Source organism: Meleagris gallopavo, chromosome 3 (assembly GCF_905368555.1).
Source record: "Meleagris gallopavo chromosome 3, MGAL_WU_HG_1.1, whole genome shotgun sequence".
Classification (NCBI taxonomy): domain Eukaryota; kingdom Metazoa; phylum Chordata; class Aves; order Galliformes; family Phasianidae; genus Meleagris; species Meleagris gallopavo.
In genome coordinates this window covers 2,647,695-2,668,168 of record NC_139406.1, presented here as the reverse complement: position 1 = coordinate 2,668,168, position 20,474 = coordinate 2,647,695, and the positions used below count along the sequence as shown (strand labels likewise).

General features: G+C 38.6%; 1 protein-coding gene across 7 annotated transcripts in view; it reads right to left on the bottom strand.

Moving 5' to 3' along the window:
- Positions 1-4,375: 4,375 nt before the first annotated feature.
- The window catches only part of SLC12A7 (solute carrier family 12 member 7), a 67,604-nt gene continuing 51,505 nt past the window's right edge, over positions 4,376-20,474 (bottom strand). For 3 of the 7 annotated variants that reach the window (XM_085220040.1, XM_085220042.1, XM_085220041.1), the window contains 7 exons: positions 19,779-19,974; positions 19,273-19,442; positions 19,010-19,141; positions 16,936-17,043; positions 11,500-11,681; positions 5,706-5,839; positions 4,376-5,287 (listed from right to left, as the gene is read on the bottom strand). In XM_085220040.1, the coding sequence (XP_085076166.1) occupies positions 5,196-5,287; positions 5,706-5,839; positions 11,500-11,681; positions 16,936-17,043; positions 19,010-19,141; positions 19,273-19,442; positions 19,779-19,974 (1,014 nt within the window). In that variant the 3' untranslated portion in view covers positions 4,376-5,195. Of the gene's footprint in view, positions 5,288-5,705; positions 5,840-11,499; positions 11,682-11,703; positions 13,603-16,935; positions 17,044-19,009; positions 19,142-19,272; positions 19,443-19,778; positions 19,975-20,474 lie in introns of those variants that run through there. The other 4 variants (XM_085220044.1, XR_014882233.1, XM_085220043.1 and 1 more) reach the window with 4 other exon arrangements.

Here is a 20,474-nt window from a genome sequence, read left to right as displayed (position 1 = left end):
CCTCTGCAGCTTGTTGTTTAGGGCTCCACACAGCAGCTTTCCATCTGTAGTGTTTCTCCACAATGCAACATGCTCCATCAGTGAACAGGACAAATTTCTTTTCACTTTCTGGTAGTTCATTGTATAGTGGGGCCTCTTTAGCAGATGTTACCTCTTTTGCTGGTAATGTGCTGAACTTTTTGCCTTCAGGCCAGTCCATGATCACCTCTAGGATTCCTGGAAGGCTGAGGTTCCCCATCCGCGGCTCGTTGTGTAATCAGCACAATCCACTTACTCTAAGTGGCATCATTAGCATGATGGGCGGAGGGAACCTTTTCTTTAAACATCCAGTTCAGCACTGGCAGTCGAGGTGCCAGAAGGAGCTGTGTTTCAGTACCAACTACTACGGAAGCAGCCCGAACCCTCTGATACGTGGCTAAGATCTCCTTTTCAGTTGGAGTGTAGCCCTCTTCCGACCCCTTGTACGCCCGACTCCAAAATCCTAGGGGTCAGCCTCGGGTCTCTCCTGAGGCTCTCTGCCACAAACTCCAAGTGGGACCTTTCTCTTCAGCAGCAGTACAAAGAATGTTCTTTACATCCTGTCCCATCCATTCTGGCCCTAGGGACATAGCACGGGCTATCTCCTGTTTAATCTGCACAAATGCCTGCTGCTCAGGGCCCCACTTAAAATCATCCTTCTTCTGTGTCACCTGATAAAGAGGGCTTACAGTGAGGCTGTAGTTTGAAACAGGAATTCTCCAAAAGCCCACTACACCCAGAAAAGACTGCGCCTCTTTCTTGCTAGTGAGCAGAGGCATAGCAGCAACTTTGTTGATCACATCTGTGATGCTCATTTTGCCTTTTCTTTATATTTAGGAACTGAATTTCCAGTGTAGGCCCATTCCAGCTCACAGAAGAATTTTGAAAAATGTCAACAGTTTATGGGCCAGTTTGAATACCAGTAACAAAAATCATAAAACCATGAAAACACCCTATTGTCATAATCATAACTGTTATCACCTTAGGTGGCATCAGGAGACTTCACACAATATTTTGCTCACTAGCTGACAGTCCTTTTGGCTTGCTTAAGCAATTGCTTCTCCTGTTAGAATACATGAATATCTCTCAGATTATTTAAATAGTCCCATACAATCCACTTGCCATGTGGATTATAAAGCTTTCCTTTATCTCTTCAGCATATTGTTCTGCTTTTTTAAATTCTGCTAAGTTAGCCAGTACATAGCCACACTACTGCTACTGCTTCCACAACCCACTTTTTCCTGCCCCTCTCCTTTGTTTTTTTCATTAGAAGAAGTTCCTTCACATCTTTAGGGAGTGAAACTGTTCATAAAAATGTGCTGCATAAATAGTGTGTGTGAGCGAGATAATTTCTTGTTTTCCTAATCTGCTATAACTTCAGAAATTCTACCCTATGCCACAACGGAAATTGGATATTATGGCACATGGGAAATTTCTACGTTCAAGAGTGCAAGGGCACACATTACAGCCTCTCTATTTCTATGGGGGTTGGAATTAATATTTGAACCAAAAGACCGGGCACCAAGGTCATCCACTTAAAACACTGAAACCCAGAGTATTTCTCATGACGATTTATAATTGCAGAGCAAGTGGTTGAAATACATTTCTCACCTGAGAGTCAGAAATTAGCTTTGGCAATTTGGTACACAACATTATGTTCTGCTTCCGTTGATAATCTTAACTCTTCTCTATCTGAGTTGCTGTTTCCTACAACCTAGATGCGTTAACACTGAACTTTTTGCTCCCATATAAATATAAATATATAAATAAATAAATGTAATATATATATATATATATATACTTTCTTTTTTAAAAGTCACCATCTGTCCTTAATGACTAATTGGAATATATGTATGTATATCAGCTATTATCATTCATGTGCTGATGAGTTTTTTCTGTCACGCAGGCCCCAATGCCTTGCAGGCACAATTCTTCGAGGGAAGGTTTATTTATCATTTATTTTTTTTACACAGTGTTATATAGTATGGAATATCCCTTTGGTCAGTTTAGGTCAGCTGTGCTGGTTGTGTCCCCTACCAGGTCCTTGTGCCCGCCAGCCCCCTTGCTGGCAAGACAATAGGAGAAGCTGAAAAAACTGAAACATTCCTGGCACTGTACAGCGCTGCTCAGCAACAACTACAACATCAGTGTGTTATCATCGTTTTTCTCCTAAAGCCAAAACATAGCATCAGACCACACGATATGAAGAAAATAACTCTGTCCTAGCTGAAACCAGGACAATCAGTTTTAGGAAGAGGCTTGATGTTAGCATTAGTCAGAATATGAAGGCTTAGGGTTGGGCCTAGATTTAATTTTAGGGCAATGGCCAGGGCTATTCTGGTCAGTGACAGAATTAATGTTAGAATATATGTCAGGGTTATGATTTCATTAAGGTTTAGGATTACTTTTAGGGTTGGCGTTTGGTAAGTGTTAGGCTTAGTTTTTGTGTTGAGGTTTGGATTAGGTTTCAAAATAGGGTAAGGGTTAAACTCTGCTGTAGGTTACAGTGAAGGTTAGGGTTGACTATAGGTTAGTGTTAGGTTTAGTCTTAAAAATCAAAAGTTAAGGTTTGGATTAGGTTTTGGATTAGGTTTAGGTTTTACGTTTGGTTTAGAGTTACGGTTAAGGTTTGTTTTAGGGTTAGGTTTAGTGTTAAGATTAGGGGTAGACTTAGGGTTAGGGGTTTTCTTAGGGCTAAGGTGTGGGTTTCTGCTAGGATGCTATCAAAATTTCTTCTACAGCTACAGTACAGAATACTTCCAAAAGCTCTGTGTCTGTAATACAGAAACATACACTTAATTTCAGTATACAGATGCACTATACATTTTTTTCAGAGTATATACACCAACCCCAAAGGTCAGTCTTGGGACCAGTGCTCTTCAACATCTTCATCAATGACAGATGATGGCATTGAGTGCACCCTCACCAAGTTTGCAGATGACACCAAGCTAAGCGATACAGTCGATACACTGGAAGGAAGAGAAGCCATCCAGAGGGACCTGGACAGGCTGGAGAAGTGGGCCCATGAAAACCTAATGAGGTTCAACAAGGCCAAATGCAAGGTGCTGCACTTGGACCGGGGCAATCCCACGTATTTCTACAGACTGGGGGAAGATCTCCTTGAGAGCAGCCCTGCAGAGAAGGACTTGGGGGTCCTGGTGGACAAGAAGCTGGACATGAGCAGCAGTGTGCGCTTGCAGCCCGGAAGGCCAACTGTGTTCTGGGCTGCATTAAAAAAGGAGTGGCCAGCAGGGAGAGGGAGGTGATTGTCCCCCTCTACTTGGCTCTTGTGAGGCCCCATCTGCAGTGCTGCGTCCAGGCCTAGGGCCCGCAGCACAGGAAGGACGTGGAGCTCTTGGAGCGGGTCCAGAGGAGGGCACTGAGATGATCAGAGGGCTGGAGCAGCTTTCCTGTAAGGAAAGGTTGAGGGAACTGGGCTTGTTTAGTTTGGAGAAGAGAAGGCTGTGGGGAGACCTCATTGTGGCCTTCCAGTACTTGGAGGGAGCGTATAAACAGGAGGGGCAACGGCTGTTTATGAGGGTGGACAGTGATAGGACAAAGAGGAACGGTTTTAAACTGAGACAGGAGAGGTTTAGGTTAGACATTAGGAGGAAGTTTTTCACCCAGAGGGTGGTGAGGCACTGGAACAGGTTGCCCAAGGAGGCTGTGGATGCCCCATCCCTGGAGGCATTCAAGGCCAGGCTGGATGTGGCTCTGGGCAGCCTGGTCTGCTGGTTGGTGACCTCTAACAACACTTCATATCATTCTTTATTTTCTATTACTGTTATTGATTAAGTAGTTTTGATCCATTTCCTTCAGTAGGATGATAAAATAGTATTTCCTGTGAGATCTCGATGCCCAAAGATGCAGCAGAAGAGAGAAAAACAGAAGAAAAGAACAAGAACAACAAATGAACTTCATCTGTTTGTTAGTATTACATAGGTTGCTGAGGAAGTTATTTGAAGATGGTGTTCTTTCTGTTCCTGTGTGAGCATTCATGGACCAACTGGTACAAAGTTTGCAATATTCCAACATTGCCACCTTTGCTTCCAGTGCATAGAAGCTGATGTTCAGTTCCATACACAGCTTCCTGGTCGTAATAGACTGACTCACATAGATGAGCTGATGGAGCCACTGCTCATTTTGTGCTGTGACAGCAGTCCATAGCTATCTGGTACACAGCTTATCTTTTTTATCATTGCTAGCACTGCTGAAACACACCACCAAGCACCTCATTATGCTCACATCTACTGTTTGGTCTCCACAAATGTTCAGCAAGCAGCAATGAATGTCAACAGGTGCAATTTTTTTCCACAGCACTCAAACTATTTACTGAGTACAGATAACGCATCCAAGATTTTTTTTTTCAGAAAAACTTTATTTTCATAGCAGCACATGCATGCAACACTTATCAAAATACACACATTTGAAAATGAGATTACACTTCATTGGTCAGTTGTTTAGCAGTTGCTGTAATTTTATCTCCAGCAGGCGGCAATACTGCATCATCGAATTCCTATGACTTAGATTGTCATAATTGTGCAGTACTCCTCAAACTGCTAGTAGCTCATGTGAAAGAAACGATTGCCGCTTACTATTACTCTCACCTGGAGCCTTTAAATTCCTTGCCTGAAGTATTTTAAACAGAGAATGTTGTTTAAAACAGATGTGGCAAATAATAAACTTCAGGGGAATACTTTACAGTATGCAACAACATGTAAATTTGAGTACTTTTATACATTTGTAAATGAAGTTTCCTGAACTAGGGACTAACTCCCCATCAGAAGCAACATAGCAGCATCTTAGTAAGTGAGGAAGCAAACTTTTCCCTTTTATTTAGAAGCAGAACAAAGATTAAGAAAACAGAAGTTCCTTATATTTCTGTATGCTTAAAAATAACACAGTGTTACGATTTGTTGTTTCAGCACAGATTAACACATCATAATATACTATATATATCCTAATCCAGTCAGGATTTACTAATCCACTACAGAAGTGTTCTTTAAAACTACTTTTAAATATAACACTTTAGTAGGAAAACAACCACACCTCAATTTTCATTTTTCCCATGTGCTAGAGCTCTTAAATGAAGTTGCTCCAATTACATCTGATAGACTTTATACATTTTGTTCCCTTCATTCAAAAGAAAATTTAAAAAAAAAATGAAAAAAACAAGGTTAAGAATAAATGGTGATCACTTCACGTCCACTGCCTCGGACTAGGAGAACTCTGTCCAGACCTTCTGTTAGAACTTCCAAAAACTCCATGTCTGAAGTATTGTTAAGTCAAAGGATCACAGAACAGAAGCAAAACAGCTACAAATGACTCAAGAACTCTGATGTACAATTAAAAAGCACATTCATCAGGGAGCTTCCCCTTGACTGTCCCACTATGCTAGGGCACTTACACCTGTTTATTCAGGTGGAAGTGAGGATTAATTTAGGGGATTTCCATGGGAAAATATGTTATTCCACCCTAGTTACCCACAGAAAAGAAAAAAAAGTAATTTAAAGAACAAGTTAAAAATTGAGGAATTTCTTTTCAATTCAGTTGACAAAAATCGTGTGGTTGATAATTCCAAGTGTTGATAATGCTAGCACTTTTTTTTTTTTTTTTTTGTAAAATCCAAACTAGACAACAGTAGAACCAAGTTCCAAGAAGTACACAAGCAGTAAAGTAAAGGATACAGTTTTCATCTCCTTTTCTGTTTTTAGGAGGTCCAGGCATATTCAGGAGAACTAGCTGAGCATGTTGTGATTTATTAAGCACCACTCCATTGAGCTTCACAGCAGTGTGCATTCTTCTTACATTTGACTGATTCCTAGCACACAAATATTTTTAGGTTCTGGCACAGTACTCACATATCTGAATTAATAAATTCAAGTGTATCTTATATATCTGAATTTATAAATTTAATCTAAAATGCATTTAATAATCTACTTCCATGGACATTGGTAGTCATATGTATTCCAAGTAAACGTGAGAAAGTGAGATACCTAGGCTTGAAAGATCTTTTTACTTCAAAATAGAAGTGACTGCATATCAACACGAAATGTTAAGTGGATTGCCAAAATGCACAACTCTTCCAATGGCCAGCTACATTTTACAAAGACAGACTTAACTGGAGTTAATTTTAGTTATACACCGAGAATCCTGCTTATTCAATTTCATAAAAATGTAACTGGATTTTTGCAAGAAATTTCAAATATTGAAGGAACTACAAAACCTCGAAACATCATAAGAGCTACAGAAATAAACTGGAACTCTGTTGTAGAGAACTTGCTTTAACAGGGGGGTTGGACTTGATCTCTTGAGGTCCCTTCCAACCCCTGCAATTCTGTGATTCCGTGAAAGATTACACTATGTTGTTGTGTACTGTATCAGACTTCATGTTCCCTTAAGAGGATTACTGCAAGGCTAGCAAAGAACATTCAGAAACAAAAAACTTATCGGGAAAAAATTTTGTTACACGGCATGTCTTAAGCAGGCAGCAGTAAACAATGAAGTGGAATTGAGCCCCTCCTGTCGTTATCAGTAAGGGGACAGTAGAAAAGAACAATTCCCTTCCTGTGTCCACAACAAAATCTTGGTTGTAAATCTGTGTAAAATGGGGAAACTGCTTAAACTTCAGGGATCTTTTTTTTATTCTAGCCTTCTATGACTTATTTTCTCTTCAGAAGAAAAAAAGCTTCCTTGTTGAGTTTCCTGAGGAAGTCATGCTGTTATTTATGTAACAAAATTAGCCAGAACTGGAAATGAGTCACATGAACGAGTGCAACAGAAACACCCAGTTATCAAAGACGTATACACTGTCCTAAAGCAGATCCTTTACAATTGAAGCAGTTGCTTCAAAAGGGAACTTAAGAAGCACATGGTGACAGCAGAGCTCAAGAGCAGAAGAACTGACAGGCTGACATAAAATGCATAACTATATCCCATGCAATTTTCTTAGCACTTATACTGCAAGACTAGTAGTTAAAGCATAATCCTGCTCCACTCTGCAGTGCTCACAGACTATCTTAGGTGAGGGAGTGGACTGGCAGGTTAGTAGCAGCAGGACACGAGACATCCTCTGAATTGCCTGACCGAGTCCATAAGGTTCTTTGAATTCCAGTAACAGCAGTCAAAAATGTAGCAGAAATGCTCCAGCATTGTTTCAGATGAGGAGAACAACAGAAATTATTGATATTACTATTCTATAGTTAAGCCCCATTTTCCTGTTAACGGCTGTTCCCTTCATACAGCACATCTTGGAGTGTATATTTATCCCTAGTGTTGCAGGTGCAAATAAAGAAGAAAAAAGATGAAAAATGGAAGACTGAAAACTTAGTGGTCAATGGAGAGCAATCCCATCAATTCCAGTTCTCCTTAAAAAAGACAGTAACATTTCCAAAGCTAAGTTTATCAGTCTGCCCTGGGGTATTTCCTGTCATGAGAGAGGCCATACGTCCCAAACAAGTACAAACTGTATATAGAACACATATAGAACAACACAATACTTGAAGGTCAGCTTTTCAAAGGCAGAACAGCATCTTGATAAGAACTACGAGGAGAGAGACAAAAGTATTTAACTGAAGAGATGTACAAGTCCTGAAATTCTCTTAAAATACAGATAAAATACAGGGGAAACGGGGAGAGCATAAATGTGTGGTGGAGCAGGCAGGATTTCAGTGCTGAAATAAATGGTCAAATTGTTCACTGTGTACAGTGTGAACTAAGGCAAAGTTAGCTTTCAAACACTGGCTGAACAGAAGTCGTACATGGAACACAGTGTAAGCTTCCTAGTTTTCTTAAGCTGCTCCAACTGGCAAATGTACAAAAAGAAGCCAACACTGACCTCCGAAAAAAAAAAAAAAAGCCCAGCAATCTTAAGCTGGTTCTACCCAAGTACAAAGAGAGATGCAATGTCCAAAAGCGCAGCAACCATGTGCACTGATAAAGGCAAGCCTTCTTTGCTCTGAAGACAGAATGGTCCGCAATCATAAAGGCTACAGTTCAAGCTGGAGTGTCTGTACCACCTACAGCGGCACTGTTCGATGCCTCTACCCAGACACAGTGGCTGAAGGGGAAGTACAGGAAACAACTAGAACTTCTTCTGTAGGCACAGGGAGCAGATCTGCTTGCAAGAAGCGTGCCCAGACAGTAATCTCCTGCAGCAGGTAGCTGAGCATCAATAGGCAGCGAGAAATTCACACATCAGGGAACCTGAGAATGAGTTATGTGTTTCCATGCACAGTCTGCATCAGACCTACAACCAGAAACTCCCCCTCAGAAATACACTGAAAGAAACACTCAAAACACAAAAATGTAAGCTCATTATGGCAAGGACCTGTAGGAAGGAGGATGAGACCTTCCCTGCTGCCTAAGATGCCCTTGCAGAACTACTTCACTGCTCTAAAGACTGCAGAGGAAGGACCCATCATGTCACAGCAGACTCCAGTGTCAACTGAGACACTTGGTCTGTTCCCAGTATACCGAACAGTGCAAACAAAAAAAGTATTATGGGTGATCGTCATAGGGGTTTCTCTTTCGTGGCAAGTGGAAGCACCCATTTGCCAACCTGATTTAATCTCAACAGAGGCTTGCAGCATATCAGGGACTCACATTAGGAACATTACCAGGAGATTACCAAGCTTTAAATAGCCCACACAGCTATACACTGATGTTTTTTCACATGGGCATCAATTACTGTCAGGAGCATCCCAGTCATGTCATGAAGGGCTACAAGAACCCCTCTGAGCAACTGCAAAATGCTCTTCGAGCACACAGTTTTCTCTTTGATCCTACCAGTCAAAGGAAAAGGCTTTGAAAGGGCTATTTTAATCTGGCAGATCAGTGATGGCTGCAGGACTAATGTTACAGCCAGGGATTTGGCTTTTTAGACCACAGTTCTCTTTAAGAAACCTGGTTTACTGGGCACAGAGGTATTCCACCTGTCAGAGAAGTGCATCTTTGGTTATGGGCTTGTCAACAAGGTATATTTGGTATTATGATGAGAGTTTACTGCAGATCACCCAACTAGGTGGAAGAGGAAGAAGACAAATTCTATAAGCAACTAGAAGACACACAGTCACAAGTCCTTGTGTATCAGATGGGTGGGTTTCTGAAAGGTAAGTCCTGCCTGACTAAACTGATCTCCTCCAACAACAAGGTGATCTGCCTAGAAGGTGAGGAGAAGGATGTGGCTATTGTTAGTGAAAATTTTAGTGAAGTATTTTGACAGCTGACAACTTTATTCTCCTGGATATTAATTTACTCAAGCATGTGCAGAAAAGACTATCGTAGCTGGTGAAAGGACTACAAAACACGACTTCTGTGGACTGGCTGTGGAAACTGGGATCGCTACAATTAGAGGAAAGGAGGCTGAGGATAGATGTCATCTGTCTCTACAATTATCTGAAAGGAAGGTGTCAGTCTCCTTCCTCTGGTTACAGTGACAGAGTGCGAGAAACTGCACCATGGGACATTTACATTGGATTTTTGGAAAAATTTTCTCATGGTGAGTGTGGTCAAGCACTAGAATGCATTGCCCAGGAAAGTGGGGATTCCTCATCCCTGGAAGTATTTGAAAGTGGCACTAATGGGACTCAGTAGGCTAGGCTGACAGCTGAACTTGATATCTTGAAAATATTTTCCCCAACATAAAAGATTCTTTGATACTGTGATTCAATTCTTTAATTTTCATCTGCTTGTGTCACACCCAATGTATATCATACATGCAGAGTAGAAAAGCCAGAATTGGCACTCAGTGAAAAGTTAAAGCTCTTTCTGATACAACTACCTGGACCACGAAGATGAAATTTGTTACTTGAGGGAATATTTTTTCTAGACTAAGTATATATTCAGTTTTTAGGGGTAGTTAATTAGAAAACTAAATATTACTCTGGTGGAGAAGAACACTCAAGTCTTGCATTCTTACAGAAACTGAAGTAATTCCTACAGAAACTAAAGTAATTCCTCTGTAACTTACCTTGAAAAGAAAACTGATAACATTTACACACACACAAAAAAACAAGCCATTAACAGGTCATGATGCAAACTGTTTTTCAGTGATAAGTGCTAAAGCACAGCATAGAAAACAACATACAAATCAATACACAAACAGCAAATCATGGCTTAGGAACATGCAGACAAAGTACAACACCACAAGAGCCAGGGAACAAAGCCTAAATTGCTTAAATGAAAGGAAATGTAGAAACTTACAGATTTCCCCATTCTCTATATGGAAGGGAAGCAAATGCATAAAAAGTTATTTTTATAGCATCGAGTACATATTAATTCACCAATATTAATAATTGTACAAGCACATCAAGTTCAAACTGTAATTTATACTCCCAATGATATGTAGTAGTTTCTAAATAAGAGTAGTTGAAGTCTACACTATGCACAGTTCTTAAGAAATAGGAGGAAATCTTTACAGGATCCTATTTTAAAAAAACTAAACACGCAACAACAAAAAAACTCCTAAGAATGAGACAATAATGAAGCCCAGAATAAAACAAAATAAAGGTATTCTAGAAGGTGATGGCTTCATTTTGCAAGGTGTCTGGAATTTGCAAAAGGTAAGCTCTTCCAATGAGTATGGAACAAATCCACAAAGCAACTTGGAATCTTAAGTACATCTAGAAGTAGTTAAATCCACCTATAAGTCCTCAATTTAAGATACTTCCTTTAAACATTAAATGTCCTTTGCCATTCACAGTTTCGCTTTAAGTATGTATAGAAAATTGGCTAGCCCATGCCTAGAACTCCTTTCTTCCAGGACTCGGAAAAGATGCACGTGTGCAACTTGAACCACAAAAAAAAGAAGGAAGTGAATAAGCTGATGTCCTTTCTTTAGTTATGTATGCCTACTAAATCAGGCCTGACAGGCCTGAGTAGCTCGTGTTGAGTAAGTGTCTTCTGTTTGAAAAAGACATTAAGGAATATAACAGTTTTGCCAGAAAAGACTGAATACATCAAAACATACATATAAAGCAGTATAAAACTTGTGCCTGCATACTTAATTTACAGGATGAAGGCCTAATGTCTTTTTCAAGAAGAAACAACCATATAAACTAAATATTTTGAAAAATTCATATCTGCTTCTTTGTACTTGCTGTATCCCCCCCCCCAAAAAAAAAAAATTAAAGCAAATAATACACAATAATTAGGTATTTCGAGGAAGGAAACAAAACACTTCAATCAAGAAGCTGAAAATCTTAAAAGCCTGACATATTTGATCTTCATTCATAACATTCTAGTAAATATTTTAGGTCCGTATTAACTATTTATTAGAAACACTGTTACTCCACCCAGCCCATCTCACAAGGATGGCATTTAAGCCAAGTTCATGGAAAGATAATATGTTCACTCAATTTCAAATAAACCAGAATCTCTTGAAAACAGACTATAGAAGGGCAACAAAAACACACCTACAGAAAGCAAACAAGAAAATCCCCTACAAAAAATACAAGCTTCAACCACCACATGTGTACTTACGGCTTCATGCTGAAAATATCTTTAAAACCTGACACATTTGTGTCTTTGTTTTTATGCTTTTCAGCTACAAACTTCTCTTTAGTCCAGGTCATTTGCACTTTTTCTGGCATGGCAGCAGCCACACTTGTTTTGACAGCTGGAGCTGAGCGTGAGGCTGTGTTTCTGTCATGGATCAACTGAGCCTGGCCACACACAGAAAAAAAATAAAATTGTAGGTTACAGGTTATTAATTCCTTGAAATGCAATTTCACTGCAGTGTAGCAAAAGAAGGAAAAAAAGAGTACCTTATTTTGAGAACAAATATGAGACAAACATCAGTGTTTTGGCACTGGCATGAAAGGAAATTGCTTATACAAGTCTAGTTATTTATGTATGCAGAACTACTTCCAAGCTGGGATATGATTTTTATAACATATTGAATAGTTTGAATCCAGTTTGAGGTTACTCATTTAATATCAGGGGCTTCTGCCAGTGAACAGCTTGAAGGATAATGCACTATCAGTTATTCTTAACTTGCTCTGACACTGGTGTAACACTGTAGTTTCCATCAAAAACAGAAGAAGTTCAGTACCTTAGACTCTTACAATTTGAATGAATTGGCATTAGGGGAGCGATGATTGGTTTTGTGGTGTTTTTCTTGGTTGGAGTTTTTATTTTGCTTATTTTTAAAGTTTTAATAGTTTCGAACTCTCCGCAGTGACTTGTCAAATCATGAACTGAGTCCCCTATTCTATTCAAGAGCTTCAAGTACTCACTTTGGTTCCTCCATACATGTGGAGACATACTCAGGAGAATGAGAACATACTCAGGAGAATTGATTTTCTTCAGTCACAATGACACGAATAAAATTAAAGCAAATAAGAGAACTGTTTTCCATCTCTAAATACTGATTCCCCCAGCAGTTCATGGATTGTAATTTCACCTGTTTTTAGCAGTCTAGGAGCTCCTAAGTTTTTTCTAAATTATTTCTCTAGTTCCTAGTCTGACCTTGAGGATTCCCAAATCCTAGAGTTCAATTCTGTGGTTCACATATAAACACCTATTTGTCTGATGGTCTTCATACCTCCCGGAAGACTAAATGAAGAGTCAAGTCTACCAATCAGAAGTTACTGTGAATACAGCAGCAATTCTTATAATAGAAAAAGTTAACAAATTCATGCAGATTCATGCTTCGGGGCAGTAACCAACGTACTAAAACTAACAACTGTGAGGTGAGTTCAATTGTGCTTTAACAGAAACTAGAGACAGGCCCAAGAAAAAATCTGGGCCTACAGCACATATAAAATTGCATATATAAAGAAGGCACACTTTTGTCAGTGCTACTTTGTAGCCAAATTAATTACATAGAATAAAACATTCTTCTCACACTACATACAAGAAGGGAAACAAAGGAGTACACCACTTCTACAAACTAGGCACTGAATCTTCCGAGATAAGCAACACTTCAAGTGCACACTGAAAGCGTTAATTACAGCAGTCCATTTAATTTCAAACTCTCTATGTAGGAAAGTAGTTATGACACTTACGGAGTAATAGTTGCATATCAATATGCAAAGAAATCTTTTCTACTTACGAAAATCCTAATACATCTATACAGACTTAGAAAATTCAGCACTTCAGTACAGCAACTATAAAGAAAAAACAATGCTCTGAAAGCATGAAATATTAATCTAACACCCACTATTAACATTTTTAAGAGAAGAAACAAATATTTATGCTTTTAAGAAAAACAGATACTCTCAGATAACAAATATTTCTTTTATGGAAACTAATTGTGACAAAATAAAGATGTCATCACTGTCACAAACATCATCTAGAGAAAGATGGTGTTTACCTAAAGAAAGGTACAATTAAGAGAGTACTAAAAGTTTATGAAGGACTGCTTTAAGGGCAACGAAAGGAACTTGTTCATTTCTAGTCTGGTTTGCAATAGTGGCACTTCAAGCGTTGCAATGGAAAAACCTACAGAGTACTACTTCTAGCTACCTCCTCCTTTTCATAATCATTATTCAGCAGTGCCTGTACATCTTGGCCAATGGACTGTGGACTAGAGCAGCTTTTTCTTCTGACAGAACCTCGAGATTCATCAGTGATGCTCTGAATCTGGGACAAAAAGGTTACCAATGACAAAAAAAGAGCCTAAGAAATAAATAAGATGACTGTATCATTCAAAATTAAAATTGCCTTTATTTAAACAGGCCTTAGGTTGTAATAAACTTGGTTTGTTTTCACAAGCATGATATTTGTTATACACACGTATATTGTGGGGTTCTTTTCATAAATAACTGCTAACAGTTTCAAAGTCTCTACATAGAGATTTTGTAAAACGTGATATTAAATACTTTTGTACGAGTACTCAAATACACATGCATGAAAGTCTCATCCTTTCTTACATGCGATGATTCAGACGAACAGGTTTCATTCACTCAATCAAAACATGGACAAAACATAAACAGATGGAAAAACTGCTTTTCAGCTCTAAATATTGATTTATTCCCCAACAGTTCACTAACTGTTTAATTTTCCCACATTTCTCTCAATCTTACCTAGCAGCAACAATCTACATAGCACCAATTACGTGGAACAATTCAATACAAAGCAGAGCTGTGATGGATGACTACTTTTTCACATATTTCACATAATTGCTACTTGGCCCAAAAGTTAGGACTAGTCACAGAAGGAAGACAACTGCAATCAAATGAAGTAGCAACAAACTGAATCTGCTTCTACAGTTTCTTTCATATTTGCAGAAATATTATCAAACTGAATAAATGTCTGACATATGCACCTAAGTCTGCAGATCGTAAGCTCTGTAGGCATTTGTTGTGTTTACACTTAGATAGAAGAAAGCTTTCTCAAAACTAATAAGAATAGAAAAGAGTAAACAAAAGGAAGAAATGCCGGGTTTCAATTCCACAAGAAAACCCAGCCATCACAGGGTCAAGACCAAACAAAGCTCCTTTAAAAACAAGTGAGAAAAAAGGGGATGGGCAAGAATGATTACTCAGATATAGGAACAGGCCTATGTGAAGAACGGCAAAGAACACTGTACAAGTTCTCTTTGTATAGGTTTAAACCTGGTCTGAAGATGTACAAACACAAAAGGAAGGATAAAATACTAAATTTGTTGGTAACAAGAAACAACAGAACTACATGCATTACTCAAAAAGCTGGAACATTACTGCAGTGCTAACCTGAGGAAAGGTTGAGGGAATTGGGCTTATTTAGCTTGGAGAAGAGAAGGCTGTGGGGAGACCTCATTGTGGCCTTCCAGTACTTGGAGGGAGTGTATAAACAGGAGGGGAACAGCTGTTTATGAGGGTGAATAGTGATAGGACAAGGGGAAATGGTTTTAAACTGAGACAGGGGAGGTTTAGATTGGATATTAGGAGGAAGTTTTTCACCCAGAGGGTGGTGAGGCACTGGAACAGGTTGCCCAAGGAGGCTGTGGATGCCCCATCCCTGGAGGCATTCAAGGCCAGGCTGGATGTGGCTCTGGGCAGCCTGGTCTGGTGGTTGGTGATCCTGCACATAGCAGGGGGTTGGAACCAGATGAGCATTGTGGTCCTTTTCAACCCAGGGCATTCTATGATTCCATGATACTAAAGAGAAAACTATTTTAGAGACTATCATAAAACTTGAGCGAGGCAAAATAAAATATCCTAATCAGAAACAAAAGATGAATTATTCTTTATTATCATTCCTGAATAAAGAATGCACAAGAGGACAAATAATACTGGTTGTTGAAATACCAAGATACAAAGAAAGAAACTGAAACTATAATGGTGATGGTTACATTCAGACAGAAATGAGTAATAAAAACAATAGAGAATAGGGTAGAGGAGGAGAAAAGAAAGGATTGAAAGTTTTCAGGCGACCACCACTCTGGAATAGTGCAGATTCCAATTAAATCACAGAGCCAAGGAAGTCTTTTGTCTTCACTACAAATTCGTAAGCTGTAGATTATAGAGCCCTACAGTATCCTTAGGTTGCCTGTACAGTTTTCATAAGGAAACTAAATCCTAGAGCCTGCTGTAGATTGATTGATCACTCAACTTCACTGGAAAATTGTTTGTGTGGTCAATAATTCAAAGCAAGAAATGAGAAAGATTAAAAAATGTTTACTAAAGAAATACAGGAGAGGTCTTTTTTTTTACTAAAAAGGCATTACATAGGCTTGGTTCAAAAGACAACTGAGAAAGAAAGGAGGATGTACAGCCATGTATTAACATAGCATTACAAGGCATCTTTAGGAATTTGTAGGAAATCCTACAAATAGGTGAAGAGTAAATAAAGATAAAAACAAAGGAAATGCACAGACATTAAGAATTAACGCCAAAAAACAAAGCTTAGCTGTAAAATAAGCTACAATTTTTATTAGACAAAAAAAATCTAGTTATTTCATAAATGAGCAGTTTAACCCAGTAAAGATATTTTCTTTAGCACAGGACAGAAATACCACAAATGACAGAAATGCCAAAATATTTAATAACTTTTACACCACTAAAAAGTGTTAGTAGTAGTTAGTAGAATAAATGAATGGATGGAGAGAAGCACTGATCAAAAAAGAAAAATGATCATATTTTACAAGTTACAAATACTGGGGAAAACTGCATGAAGTTTGTTATTACAGAATGCAAAACATCACTACAAACTAGCATGAGCAGGAGAAGAGCAAACATGTAGGATTATAGGTTAGTGTTCTGCTAACAAAGACACAAAATTGCTTCTGACAGGTACTTGGCAATACTAGGTAAAGTATTCACAGATAGGCCAATAGACACATACAGAAAAAGCATCTAGCTCACCCAGCTGGTGAAGGGGCTCTCTGACTATACAGCATTCTTCCTCAGAAAGCTGCCTAGGTCCAACAGATGATCTCCCTTCTGTGGCTGGCCCTTACATGAGCACAGGGTGCCTCCATCCTGGTCCACCCCTTCTGGTCACACAAGGAGCACAGGTACAAACAGTTTGCCTGTGCTCCCTGGGCCAGACAAACCCCTTCACCAGGTGCTCAATCACCAGTTCAAGCTATGACCTAACCATTTCCCTACAGATACTCAGCCTAATTTTGGCTCCAGGAAGTAAGCTAAACAAAAAAACTAATTGTTCCAGTTAAATAATCATATATCAATAAGCATTATTTATCTCAATCTTGGAAGTGTTCCAAATATACTACACACTGCCGCTCAAATACCTGCACTAAGCTTAACAAAAAGAACTGGAAAACTCTAGAAACTTTTATCCAAATGCAAAAGGAGTTATGTTTAAGATTCTTTTATTCTTGTAAGTGAAACTTGCTGCAGAGAAAGTAACATAGAATGCAGTTATAAAAGCTTTTGACTTCTTAGAAACAGATTAAAAATCTTGGATTAAAAGCAACAAATTAATTTTTAGATTTTTCATAGCATATCTTGCCAAGATAGAAGTTCCTACCTCTCTTTCCCTTTCATTTTTTGATAGCTGCATCTGTTTTAGCATCTGGGATCGCTGTTCCATCATTAGTGTCTTCTCATATGTGAATGCAGAAATATCATTTTCAAACTGCAAAAATGATTGATGTAAGAAATATCAGAAGTACTACTCAAAAAAAAAAAAAAAAAAAAAAAGGCAATCAAATACATTTAGACACTTGTACCCCACTTATTCTTGCATTCATTGAACCCTGGATTCATTAATGGCTTTAGAGTAATCCCAAGAGTATATTTCACTGATCATTTCTGTTACCGAAGATTAAGCTTTAAGAATGAAGACAGTCTTCTACCATTAACTATTATACAATACCAACAGCAATGTAATATCAGCTGAATTTGAGATTCATATGACAGATTTTCCATTGTTCTGTTCCAATATATCTACAGAAACAAGTAGCTGTTTGTTTAAACTATCTGCACTGCAGAGTGCAGAGCAAGTTTGCATAATAGTGTCTTTGAAAACAGTCTAGAGTTACAACATAACACACTGTCCTTTCTGGGGTGAGAAATGTTTACAAAGAAGCACTAATGAAGCAACTTCAGCATATATTCCACCTGGAGTCCAGTTCTGGGATCCACGACACAATGAGGATATCAAGCTGTTGGAGCGGGTCCAGAGGAGGACCACGAAGATGAGGGCTGAAGTACCTTCCTTGTAAGGACAGGATGAGGGAGCTGGGGCTCTTCAGCCTAGAGAAGGCTCAGGGAGGACCTTATAGCAGCCTTCCAGTACCTGAAGAGGGCCTACAGGAAAGCTGAATAGGGACTTTTTGTAAGGGCACGTAGTGACAGGACAAGGGGAAATGGCTTTAAACTGGAAGAGGGTAGATTTAGACTAGATATCAGGAAGAAATTCTTTACTGTGAGGGTGGTGAGACACTGGAGACGCTGTGGATGCCCCTACCCTGAGAGGTCTGTGTTCAAGGCCAGACTGGATAGCACTTTGTGCAACCTGGTTAATGAACGTCCTGACCTACAGCAGGGGGGTTGGAGCTACATGATCTTAAAGGTCCCTTTCAATCTAAGACACTCTATGATTCTCAGATCTAAATCTAAAATATATCTTAGAGCTCTTACTGATGTCATTGACATTTAAAGTATTTCTTACAATTTGGAAGATTCCTGTGCTTAAATATAGGCAAGATAGGCAACACCATTGTGCTTCCTATGGTAATCTGCTTAAAATGTAACTAAGGCAGTCTTTTAATGGCACTCAATCTTTCAAGCTTCTTTCACCTGTGCATGCCACAGGTATTTATGTTAAATGATTCTTACAACAGTCTAAATTTGTTTTATGGTATGATAAACATTTTTGAGAGGTAAGCTGGCTCAAAAAGCTCCTAAGAACACCAGGTCCTCTTCATTCCACTTCAGCTGAGGGCGTAGAAGATATGTTTAGTCTTAGCAATGGAAATGAAATCACGCTTTTCCTTATCTGCCAAATGAGTGTGCAGGTTACAGCTTTACCTCTTTCTTTTTATCAGGCTATAACCAGTGTTTAAAAAAGAAGGAAAAAAGTTATGAAATTCAATTTGTCACAATTTGAACTGTGAATCCATAGCTATGTAGTCTTGTTGTTCATTGCCAAAAAAACTGACAGTGCCACAGAGGCCCGAGATTCTTTATTCTAGAGATATATTTGTACATCAGCTGGAGAAATGTATGTTAGTCACGTCAGCAATTACTAGTAAGAGATTATTATTAGGGACTAAGTATATTCAGTCTTCTATTTCAGGGTCCACCTCTATGAATTCAGGCTTTTACCTTCTTGAATGAACTGTATCTACAGACTAACCTTCATAAAGTAAGTATTAATGCATATCAAAATTACTCACCTCTAATTGACACACCATTAAACTCACTACCATATACTCTGGCATTACGGCATGGTATGATATTACTGTGTTAAGAAACAACTTCTTATTCTTGGTGGGACTGAAGTCTTGCATTTCTTACAGCATTGTAGTTGGGCTAACATGCTCGTTTTCCAAGTTTAGTCCTAATTTCAGCTTAAAAAAAAGAATGTAGCAACATACCATTTCAACAACTTCCACTTCAGCATTCAGACGAAGATGGTACAAGAACATCTGAAGATCTTTCTTCATTTGGATGCTGTTATCATCCATTTGAGCAACCGTGAAGATACGCATTTTACATTTTCTCCAAACCTAGCCAAAAATAATTTATTTTTAACTGTTCATATTACAGTGATTGCAGACTTTGAGCATATTTCATTGGAGAGCTCTATGAAGACCTGTTTTAAGAAAATGGAATCCAAGCTGTTTCTTATTGTACTTGCCTTGTGTTGACGAAGAAGAAAAGGCAGCAACATCAACATTCCACCATCATGAACAATCCACCAGACGTCTATGTTTCCTTCAGTAAAACGTTCTTGATTTGTTGGAAACAAGTCAATGTTTTTAGCCACCAATAAAGCTTGCTGAGCTGCTGTTGTTTCTCGTACAGTGTCTGCAGGGGAAAATAAGACATATGATCAAGGACTTCTAGTTTTCATTCACAATGTTTGTTTTTGTTTTAAATTCAAAAGCTTAAATCTACCCAAATTCTGCCTCTGTTGAAAGAAGACATCCTGGCTTTAGTGAATAATCTGCTTAAGAGGAAAAGAGAAATCAATGGTTAAAGAGACTGAGGACTAAGAAAACCCACTCCACATTAAGTCCGAATTCAGGAAGTACTGAATGTCAACTGGATATACAGCTTCACATCTTTTTTTTCCCCAAACAGCAAATAAATCAGTCATATAGTTGTCTTACAATTGTGTAAGAGAAATTAAAAAACAAATACCAACAAAATTTTTCCAAGAGAAGTGATTTTCTGTCTGCTTCCAGGACTGTGGCCATGCCATCAAAACTGTATTGTGTTTCATTCCTCCTAGGCCAGCTGACTGAATTAAATGTGATATTCCATCTCTGAAACTAGGAGATACCACAATCTGGCAAAATCCTTTAGTCTTTTCGACTCCCATTAAAGCTTTAACATTCTGTGGAAAAAGAAGATTACACATGAGGAAATCAGTCATCAACACAGATAATAAATACCATAAAGAGTAACAGTAAATATAAGCAAAACATTAGATATTAACATACAACCAGCAAGATGCCACTCTAATTCCCTAACAGTGAATATGATCCTACAATTAAAACCTCAAATAACAATACATAAGACACCAGAGGCTTTTCATTTGTTTAGTTATTTAGTCTTTTACTTCCAAAAGAAGATATGAATAAAAACACATTGACAAAGCTTTATTTATTTATTTATAAAGCTAATAAATATTGCTTCTGGTGAAGCCAAAACTTTATTGATTGATAAAAAAACATTTTTATGGGATTGCAGATCCTTTCTTTTGGAATTGGAAGGGTTTGGGAAATGGGATGCCAGGGACTTCGAGAGTCCTTGAGAGCTCTGATGCTAAGAGGATGATTCCATATTTATCCACTCCCAATATGGTAAAAAGAGACGTGCAGACTATCAGAATCA